This window comes from Rattus rattus, chromosome 2 (genome assembly GCF_011064425.1).
Source record: "Rattus rattus isolate New Zealand chromosome 2, Rrattus_CSIRO_v1, whole genome shotgun sequence".
Taxonomy (NCBI): domain Eukaryota; kingdom Metazoa; phylum Chordata; class Mammalia; order Rodentia; family Muridae; genus Rattus; species Rattus rattus.
Window position 1 is genome coordinate 170,029,091 of NC_046155.1, and position 10,745 is coordinate 170,039,835.

A 10,745-nucleotide genomic window follows, 5' to 3' on the forward strand; every position below is an offset into this window, starting at 1 on the left:
TTGGGTGGGCTGGAGAGGAAGTCTTGTGACCGTGGAGAATTTTTGGGGGGCACAGCTCCTGTGATGGTATATCTCAAAGAACATAGGCTGAAACAGAAAAAAAAAGCTCCTATTTTTATACATCATGACAGCTGCAGGTACAGGAGGTGGTGCTGTTTTGACAGGCGCAGCCATTTTAACAGCTCTAGCTGCTCAGGGACTACATGAGTGATGTACATTATATGAACTCAGAAACACTTTGCAAGGAAATAACTGCTTTCTATATAATAAATAAATAAATAAATAAATAAATAAATAAATATATTATTTGTTTTTAACAAAAGAACTGAGATCCAGAAAGGTGATTCAGGGTAAAGGCATCTGTTACCATATCTGACATCCTGATTTTGATTCCTGAGACCTAAATGGTAGGAGGACTCAATTCACTTCCCGAATTGTCCTCTGTCATGTGCAACATGACACATGTGAGCCAACCCACAAGCACACTAAATTAAGTGGAATAAAAGAATTGACATCTATATCTAATCTGAATACTCATGTTCCCGCGACTGAGGAGGGTAAATATCTGTGATGGCAGTCTGTGCCGTCACCAGCTCCCTGCTCATATGTACAATTTAGAAGGATCTCTAGTGACAGGGCAAAGGGCGTTCCTCACAGAGCCCTCCTAGATACCATGTGACTCTGGGATTGGAGGATGACCTCCACAGCAACTGCCACGGACTGTTGCCAAACACGCAGCACTTTCTACGCATGCGTTCGTTCTGAGGCAGCCAGTTACTGACTTCACTGGGGACCAATGAGATGCAGCGGTTCTCCAGACTTATCCAATCAAAGACTGAGACGAATATTTATCAACCAATGGGGCTTCGTTGGTCTTGTCTGCCTGCCGTTGCCACTATGGGCAGGCCTGAGAGGAGGTGCGCGTGCGCAGACAAGTTACTACGTCAGAGCACAACTGTAGTCCTCAAATGCCGACACTCTGGTGAGAACGTGCGGAAGCCAGAAAGAATTTTGCCGCTTACAAGGAAACGGAGCCTTGAGACACGAGATTTCCCAAGCCCTGAGGAAAAACAGTGAGGAGGAGCAGGGGAAGGAGGGAGAAGGAGCATAAAGGGGGTCCTGAGTTTGAGAGAGGAGGGCTGGGGTATGGACGCCAGAGTTTGATGACGGGAAACCGGATATTGAAGTCTTGGTTTTGAGGGAGGCTCAAATCTGAGGGAGGAGGGCTTTGCTCTTACTGGGGCTGTTCCCTGGGTCTTCAAGGAGTGCTCAGTTGTGGACTTTGTGTCTAAGGAATCATCTGGGTATGCTCACCCATGAATGAAGGAGAGGCCTGGGTTGTACATGGCATGGTGCTGACGATTGTATGCGAGGTGTAAAAGAAGGGTGACAAGAATCCAGGGATCCTGGGGAGTTGGGGCTGTGAAAATAGAATCTAGATGCCACATTCCAAGGACAGCCAAACCAGGGCCCTCAGAATTCGAGTTCTGTTGGAGCTGGGTTCTGAGGACTGAGATGCTGAGGCCTTGAAAAGGTTCGGCTTGGGCTCTGAAGTCCTGAGGATTGTCCTGTATCTAGACCCTGAAGGAACACAGTCGCTGGGATCCTGGACTCAGGGGACCCATAGCTGAGATATGCAGCCAGAGAGAACCTGAGGCACAGGAAGCCTGCTGGAACCTCCAAGTACTTAAGACAGACTGGCTTCCCATTCTTATGTTCCCTAGAACTGTCCTGGTCAGAAAACAAGGATTAACCCATCCCTGTCTGGTGAATTCACTCCTGTAGTTTATCAGTTCCCAGGTCCTGATCAGCTCTTCCCAGTCTCAGAAGCCATGGGAGCCTGCGCATCCAATGCGCCCTGCTCCTCTCTCTGCTGGGCTTCGTCCCCCTGCTCAGGTGAGGATAGAACAAGAGCACATCGTCCTTTGAATGTCGGAATGTCCCACCTATCACTTAGTGTCTCTACGAAGAGGAGAAAAGAACTGCAGACACGGGAGGAGGAAACCATGTGCAAGGCCTGAGAAGGACTTTGTGTCTGACAACACCTAGCTCTCCTACCCAATGTAGGGGACCAGCATCCTGCCCACAGTTTCAGTCAGGAAATCACAGATTACACTTCCATTGTTCCATCATCAATAATGGGTGCCCACCATATTGTTGTCCCCTGTGTTCCTCATCTCCTCAGCATCCCTTGAGTCGTTCTGTCGCCCTAGAATGTGTCTTGTCCTGCTTTTCTTCTCAGACCCTGTGAATGGCCCCTTGTCTCTGGGACTGTATCAGGGACATAGAGGCAAGAAAGGATGTGTGCATGAAGACATAGGAAGGCAGAGTCATAGAGGATCCTGGGGACCATTCTAAGAACTCGTGTTTTTAGATTTATTTTTAATAATTTTTAATTACCTTCAATTTTGTGGGTCTGCCTGCCTGCATGAAGGTATATGCTAATACATTTTGGGAATCATCTCAGCTCCTGGAAGAACAGTGAGTGCTCTAAGCACTGAGACACCTCTACAGCCCTTTAAGGTCAGAATTTTATTCTAGGAAAGATGGGGCCCTACCAGAAGTTTGTGCCTTCTCAGGACTTCTCATGGGCCTGACCTTATTACCTAACCATTTAAGAAACTCCATGTGCTGCTGGGGGTAAATCCAGTTGGGTAGAAGTGAATGGGGATCAGAGAGACCCAGGACAGGCAGGGGAAAGTCCTTGTGTCATCTTAGAGCTGGCTGGAGGCATTAGAGGTGGGGACTGTGGTCAGGGTCTGCAGAGCCACAGGGCTTCCTGGGGACTGCAACATGGGCTGCAGGGAACGAAGACTGAGAATGGGGGCAGAGAGGCAGGTGGAGCAACTGGGGGAAGGGGTCAGCTTTGGGCAGGAGGGGGGGATGTGGGTGGGGTGGAGCAGAGAGAGTGCAGGTCTGGTGTGTAGGAGGAGGGCAGCTCAGAAGTGAGGAAAAGGTCAGACCCCTACTGGGGCCACTGAGAGGGGTAGGGTGCTTATGGACACCTGTCCCAGGTACAAGAATTTCTGCATGATGGGGCAAACGTGATGCTCCTGCGAGGTCCCTTAGGGAAGGCCCACGTTCAGGATCCTCAAACTAGATTGTTTGGTGACATTGAGCCTTAGGTGACAGCCCAGATTCTGAGCCCAGCTCTGCCACTTACTGCCTGGGTGGCATTGGGCATGTTCCTCAACACCTCCTGTCTGTTGCCCTCCCTTGATATTGCTGCCACTTGCTGGGGCCTGCGGTTTGGAGATGACACAGTTGAGCCAACAGTGGAAAGAGCAGCTTGCTCTGCAGACCCTGTGCTCCTGAGGCAGAGGCCAGGCTAGACCACATAGCCAGATCCTGTCTCAGAAACACAAAAAGTGAGGATGCAGGGGGCTCATGTGTGGAGATGCATTTCTGTATCCAGGCATGGAGCAGCACTCAGTGCTCACTAGCTGTTGAGCAGTTTTGTTTGGGATCCAGGACCTTCCTGTTTGTGTTCGTGTTATGCTGGGGGACGGTTCTGTTGGTAAAGGGTCTGCACCCTAGGACTGGGGAAGACAGCCGATCTTACTGATGCCTGGGTTGGGCCAAAAGAGTGAGTCCACATTTCGGCTAGAGACACTGAAATCTGATAAAGGAAGATCATGGGCATTGTCCTCTGTGAGCATGTTCCCACGCGCACGCTCCCCAAGCACCAACAGATACACAGAGACATATATGTCTCCGGGCCTCCTCCTTTGCTATTGTAATGAGAACATGAAACCAGATGGGGAGTAGAGAATGCCTGAAGAGGAGCCATGAGTGGAGAGGCCAGCCTTCCTTGCAAGGCTCTGAGAGGAGGTCCCTGCAGGGGTTTAGGCAGTAACTGGGTGAGGAGGGCTGCAGGCCTGGAGGCTTTGAGTTCTGAGCACCTCCTTAATGCAAGCCAGTGATGTCTCAGCCAGGGCACTGGGAGTATGCTTCAGAATGTGATGGCCTCCCCTAGCCCAGGAACTGCAGGGACAGACATGGTGGGCCCCCTGACTCTCATACACCCTGGATTTTCCTCTTCACAGATTCTCTGACCTGTCTTGATGGATCCATGGTGAAGTTCGGCAGTAACTTGACTAAGGAAGCAGTTGACTGGGTCGAAAAGCTGACTGTGTCATCAGATGCTTTTATGGTGATGTGTCAGGAGACAATGATGCTCATAGATGTAGGTGCGTGCTCTGAGATGGAGGGACACTCCTGCACCTGTCCAGGTCCTACCCTGTCCTGGATTATAAGCCCTACAGTTCTGCCCAGCTCCCCACAAGCCTAGGGACTCCTGTCTCTGAGCCTTGTTCTGCTGAGCTGTGATGAGGGTTATAAGGAAGATCTGTGCTAATTAGAGGGAGACCCTGGACTTGAACCCTTGTACCACATGAACTGGGTGGGTGCTGGGTGCCTGCAGTGTCAGCCTGGGGCTGTGGGTGGAGACAGCCAACTTCATCTGCAGCAACACAGGGAGTTCAAGAGCAGCCTGGATCAGAGGAGACTCAGAGCCCAGAGGAGAGAGGGAAAAGGGAGGTGGGGAGAGGAGGAGGGCGAGGGGGAGGGAAGGAGGGAGAGAGGATGCTGAGTGCCTGAGTCCTGTTCTGCTAAGCCTGAGTCCTTGTACAGCTCCACAGGGAGGTGGAGCAGGGAGGAGAGAGAAGCAGAGCCCAGGGAGCCAAGTGTGGGGTGAAGGGCAGAGGGTAGAGAGAAACCCAGCAGGGGAGAGGAGATGCTGACCAGACTGAGGCTGCAGCATGGTGCAGGGGCTCAGGGGAGACAGTGAGGAGGGGCCTGGTAACAGGATCTGCAAGGGGCAGAGCAGGGCAAGCCAGGTTTGGGCTTCAGTCTGTGGCAGACTCAGATCATGGTCTGTCCTGCTGTCATTGAGGATTGTACTGTCCCTATGTGGGAGCAGCAAAGGACCCAAGAACTGGACAGCCACTTCTTACCATCTTCCTCTTCTATGCCTTGATTTCACCCCTTTATGCCTCTAGGTGAACAATCTGTCTTACTGTGGAGCAAAAGCCTCACCAAGCTTTCCAGTGAGATCAAAAAAGCCCAAGTGTTTTCTTCTGGACCTGGAATAGTGGCTGCCTCTTATGCCCACTTCTGTAGCACTGAAAACTGCAACAAAGCTACCAGCACCAAAGTGCTACTTGACTCCCTGTCACTTGCAGGTGTGTGACCCTGGCTCCCAGCCCTTGAAGCGACAGCCTATGGCTGCAGCTGAGAGCACGCTCTACAGCTCCCACTTCTCTCTCCTCAGCCTCCTCTAAGCTGGGAACCACCAAGTGTCCTGTCTGCTTGCATTTTAAGGGTTCGTGCGACCCGAAGTCCAACCTTGCTCTATGCCCTGTGAACACTAAATGCTATGCCAGTTCCATGGGAATCTCGGGAGGTAAGGGATGAGGGCTGCATTAGGCAGACAATGAGCGTGACACCAGGGTTTCAAGACTCCAGGCTCTGAAGGAGGTGTGCAGAGTCCTGCACTGCTTTGCAGAGGGAGTGTGGCTGGAGAGTATAACTCTGGGTGTTAGGGAGGAATCCTGCCCCTGGACCAAGATTCCTGGGTCCACAGGAGGAGGGCTAGGGCCTGGACTCCTGGGTATAATTTTTTTAATGCTTTCCTGAACTGTGCCTCCTGACCCTTGTTCCTGACTTCATCCTTACCTTACAGGTAGCCTCAGTATCTTTTTAAACATTTTTGGATGCCTGGACTCATCTCGCAATGTCTTATTTAACAACCAAACTTCAATCGGGGTCATGAATGTAAGAGAAATCCTCGAGGTACAGAGCAGCAATTCACTCTCACATGTACTTGTCCCTGGCACTCTCCTGACCTGGACTTTAGGGCTCTCAGCTCTTCTCAGCCCTTTGTATGCAGGGATTTCTCCTCTCTGCTGAACCCTTTCCTGGCCAGCCATACCCAGCCCTCCTCTGACTTCATAACCCGAAACCTGAGGCTGGGAACTGTCGGCCTGCACTGTCGGGTGCCCTCATCCCTCACCCACACACCCCGGCCTCCTCATGTTTAGATATGGGAGCCGCTGAACTCACCCTGCTCCAGAGCAGAACTCACCCTGCTCCAGAGCAACCACACACACATGTGGAAAAATAAAGTTGCTGTTGTTTCTCCAAATCCTGGGTTTCTCTATGTAAGGAGATGAGGACGCACAGTGGGGTCCATGGCGAGTCGAGCTGCCAAGGCCTGGTTTCCATGGTGCTGTGTGGCCAAACTTTTCCTGGGGACTCAACAGTAACATCTACTCAGCCACACCGGGATTCCTTGCCAGTGCAATGTATGAATACCACCGAAGTCCAACTCGGTGAACCATGAGGTTTACAGTGGAGTTAATTCCAGGACTATGCAGAAGTCACCCAAAGACAGCTGCTTCACCAAAGCTTGCCCCAGCATGAGGGACAGCTCACAAACCTGGGAATATGGAGCACCCTGCACAGCAGGGAGCAGCTCCTGATGTTTGAGGGCGCCCCTTCCAGGTGCCCCCGTTGGTGTAAACCTCCTGCAGGCAGCTCGAATGGGTTCTGCTTCCAGACATCTGGTCTGGTGTCAGAGCCTCCTTTGCAGCTTGGCCTGTCCTGGAGTCTTCTTTGCAGCTTTTATTATGTTCCCTTGCATAGAGGGCCTGGTGAATCTGTTTGGTTTCAGGGACTTCCTGAAGCTATTTTGAATTGTTTTCTATGAGTTTATTTATATATTCACTTTTATGTCCAGATCATAGTCCCTCTTTACTCCCAGTCACTCTCCTCACAAGGCCCCTTCCTAAAATCTCCCCTGTTCCTCACCTCTGAGAAGGGGAGGTTTTCCCTGGGTATCAGCCCACGTGTGTACCTCAAGTCATTGCAGAATTAGGCACATCCTCTCCAACTGAGGCCAGACAAGGCAGACCAGTCAGGGAATGAGATCCAAATGCAGGCGGCAGAATCAGGGTTAGCCCTTGCTCCCGTTGTTGGGGAGCTGCATGAAGATCAAGCTGCACATGTGCTACATATGTGTGGACAGCTCAGGTCTAGGCCTTGTATGGGCTTTGGTTGGTGGCTCAGACTCTGTGAGCCCCTAAAAGTCCTGGTTGGTTGAGTCCTTTGGTCTTCCTGTGGAGTTCCTATTTCCTCCAGGTTCCTCAATCCTTCTCCCAATTCTTCCATAGACGTCCTGAGCTCGGTCTAACATTTGACTGTGGGTGTCTGCAGCTGCGTAGGCAGCTGCTTGGTGGAGCCTCTAGGAAGACAATTACACCAGGCTCCTGTCTGCAAGCATAACACAGCATCATTAATAGTGTCAGGGGTTGGTGCTTGCCCACGGGATGGATTTCAATTTGGGCCAGTCATTGGTTGGCCATTCCCTTAGTTTCTGTGACATCTTTCTCCCTGAACTTCTTGTAGGCAGGACAAATTTTGGGTGGAAGATCTCATGGGTGGATTGGTGTCCTTATCGCTTCACTCGGAAGGTCCTGTCTGGTTACAGGAGTTGGCCACATCAGACTCCATATCCCTCACTGTTAGGAATCTCAACTAGAGTCACCCTCATAGACTCCTTAGAACCTCCTCCATCTCAAGTTTCTGGCAGCCATGGAGGGGTTGATGGGTGGAGGGAGGAGAGTGGAGGGGCCAGGTGCAGGGAGATCATGGGAAGAGGGCAGGGAGAGTGAACCCAGGACGGTGGCATGTGGGGTGTGTGTGAGTCTTTGTTTTGAATTGTCTAACTTCCAGATTAGGAGGTCCAGCCTAGGCACCGGGATCATGGGACTACATGATACATGGGTCACTCCAAGGCTCCTTCCCAACCTGGGGCCTCCCAGAGCCCTCTTGGTACTGCAGCATGAAGGACACACTGTGCCCTAGGAGGGCAGGAGGCTGTGTCCCTCAGCTTCTCTTGTGTGTGTGGATTTGGTTCTCTCCTTCCACAGTGTGGCTTCTGGGAGATTGACTGAGAGCATCAGGCTTGAGGGAGGAGCCATTGCCCATTGCCCACAGTGGCCATCTTACTGACCTGACTTCACAGAGCTTTAGGGTTCTCATTCTGGGCTGAAATTTGCCCACAGGTGGCTCTGTGGGGAAGGAGCAGGCAGTTCATATTCCAACCTCACTGTCCTGTCAGAACCCAGAAAGCAGTAGGCAGTCCCCATAGACCTGACAGCTCAGTGCTGAGATGGGGCGTGTCAGGAAGAGTGAGTCTGGAGACACAGAGGTGTCCATGTGCATCCACCATCCTCCTCAGGGGATTAATTAATGTTTCCACTGCCATGATGGAAACCAGAAGAAAGCAGGTTAATGGAGGGAAGACTTCCTGGTGGGGTAAAAGCTGATTGTGGTGGGGGGTGTGGCACCAGGTGTGTGTGGGGAGGGGCATGAAGCCAAGACATTGTCATTGGATCCACCATGGAGAGATTAGAATGGTGGGTCCGGGGTTGGGATTTGGCTCAGTGGTAGAGCGCTTACCTAGGAAGCACAAGGTCCTGGGTTTGGTCCCCAGCTCTGAAAAAAAAAAAAAAAAAAAAAAAAAAAAAGAATGGTGGGTCCCAGGCATGAGATGTGCCTGTCCACATTCAGGGTGGGTCGTCCGCACTCAGGTAATACTCTCTGAAAATTCACTCAGCAGTCACAGCCCCAAAGATGTGCTACGTTAATGCTCTGGTGTCTCCTTTTTTTTTTTTTTTAAAGATTTATTTACTTTATATGATTACATTGTAACTGTCTTCAGACACACCAGAAGAGGGCATCAGATCCCAGTACAGATGGTCGTGAACCACCATGTGGTTGTTGGGAATTGAGACCACTGGAAGAGCAGTGAGTGTTCTTAACCCCTGAGCGGTCTCTCCAGCCCTGCTGTCTCCTTTTCATATCACCTTTCTAAATACATTAATCACCAAACATATCATACAGTCTTTTTATTTGTCGAGATGGATGTTGGAGTTTTCCATAGAGAGGAGTTACTATCCCGTGAGGTATTGCTTTATCATTGTAATGTTATGTCCACCAGGAATTTGCATCATGGGCATAAGAGGGCAGAGATTACAGAAAACAGCACCTCAGAATGGGTGTTAGCGCCTGCACTATCAGAACTGCCTTTTACAAGACATCTTAACGCCCACCCCATCCTGTCTTGGCATCCCTTCCTGGGCTTACAGGTGTGCACCATCACATCCAACTACACAGAATTTCCTACAGATATGACACCAGGATTCAGGGGAAACGCATGATGCAGAACCAACAGACAGAGCCTGTATTTAAAACATGTTGTCGTGTCTGGGGAGACAGCTGTACAGTCAGAAATTCATATATCCCAGCGCCCAGGTTAGATGGTCAGGACCATGCACAACCCTAGCTCTAGAGGCTCCAATGCCCTCCCCTGGACTCTGAGGGCACTGCACTCACATGCCCATGCCCACAGACAGACACACTTAATTAAAAATAAACTTGAGAGGCAGAGGGGTTGAAAGCTTGAGAGAAACAAGACTACACATCAAAGATCTGTGGAAGGGGAACCCAGTTAGTACAGCTAGTTCAGGACCACAGATCTAGGTGTCATGGCCCACCCTGGAGAGGCAGAGGCTGGCAGATGTCTGAGTTCAGTGCCACCCTGCTTTATGGAGAGAGTTCAAGGAATGCTAGGGCCACGCAGAGAAACCCCATCTAGAAATAAACAAGAAGGTATTTAGGATCACAAAGGGAGGTGTGGGGGAAGGCATGACACAGCAGCTCACCCCTGTTATCCCAGCAGAAAGATGACGCTGAAGCAAGATGATCACCACAAGTTCAACGCCAAGTGGTCTACCTATGGGGTTCCACGTTGGCCAAGGCTACTCAGTGAGATCTTTCTCAAGTATGTAAAGAATAAATAAAGCCTCGGGACCACTGTGAGCTTGGCTCAGGCAGGCCCCATGTCTGAGGATGCTGTCAACTATGGAAGTTTGCAACCTTATATGAGGGGCTTCTACGTGACAGACGGCAATGCCCTCCTAATGGGCATTCCCCGAACAGAAGCCACCCTCAGTTTGCTGTGTTGCTGTGGCTGAGTCCTCAGTGTGTGGCACTACTTGAGAAGGATTGGAGTAGGTGTGGCCTTGTTGGAGTAAGCGTGTCAGTGGGGGATGTTGTCTCTACAGTACTACAGAACACTGACTGAAACCTGGCAAATTCTGAACAAGTGATTCCCCAGGGAGGAGGAAGAAAAAGGCTGTACTTCCTGGTATTTCCCCGTTTCAGGGGCGTGCTTACCCAAACCAGGGTTGATTTCAAGCCTCCAAGATGCCACTGACCACACATGTGAGGACATGATCAAAGGGCTCCAGTGTGGAGGACAGAACAGTCAGAAGTCCAAGGACATCCTTGGCTATTATCCATTTTGGAGCCAGCCTGGGCTCTGTGAGATTCTGCCTCAAAATTCAGATAAGACAAAATGCAGTTGTAAGCGTTTCCAGTGTCCAGTTCAGTAGTGTTGAGTATGTCCACGGTGTGGTCAGCAGATCCCCAGAACACATGGACACACTACCATTTACAAACTGTGGCTATAGACTGCTCATCTCCGTGAATAAGGTACACGTTCTGTCTGCAACACTGTATGAACCATATATGGGATGCATGCCTGAAATCCCAGTGCATAGAAGATGGAGGTAGGAGGATCAAGTGCTCAAGGCTGTCTTCTCTGGTTACTCTGTGAGTTCAAGACCAGCCTAGGCTATGTAAGGCCTGGTTTGAAAACCATGCTATGGGTGGTACAA

The 10,745-nt window shown here is 50.7% G+C and overlaps 1 protein-coding gene across 1 annotated transcript; it reads left to right on the plus strand.

Moving 5' to 3' along the window:
- The first annotated feature begins 897 nt into the window (after positions 1-897).
- On the plus strand, positions 898-6,145 carry LOC116893395 (CD177 antigen-like). The gene is made up of 7 exons (XM_032895186.1): positions 898-917; positions 1,822-1,890; positions 2,915-2,919; positions 4,047-4,190; positions 5,001-5,183; positions 5,273-5,404; positions 5,684-6,145. Exons 1-7 carry the CDS (start codon positions 898-900, stop codon positions 5,908-5,910), a joined length of 780 nt encoding a protein of 259 aa, XP_032751077.1. The 3' UTR covers positions 5,911-6,145.
- Positions 6,146-10,745: the final 4,600 nt, after the last annotated feature.

Bases quoted from the DNA above. Each gene is read 5' to 3' on its own strand.
- LOC116893395 (XM_032895186.1), top strand. From the start codon at position 898: ATGGGCAGGCCTGAGAGGAG. The intron at 5,184-5,272 runs GTGTGTGACCCT...CTCTCTCCTCAG, and splicing joins TGACTCCCTGTCACTTGCAG to CCTCCTCTAAGCTGGGAACC. The intron at 5,405-5,683 runs GTAAGGGATGAG...CTTACCTTACAG, and splicing joins TTCCATGGGAATCTCGGGAG to GTAGCCTCAGTATCTTTTTA.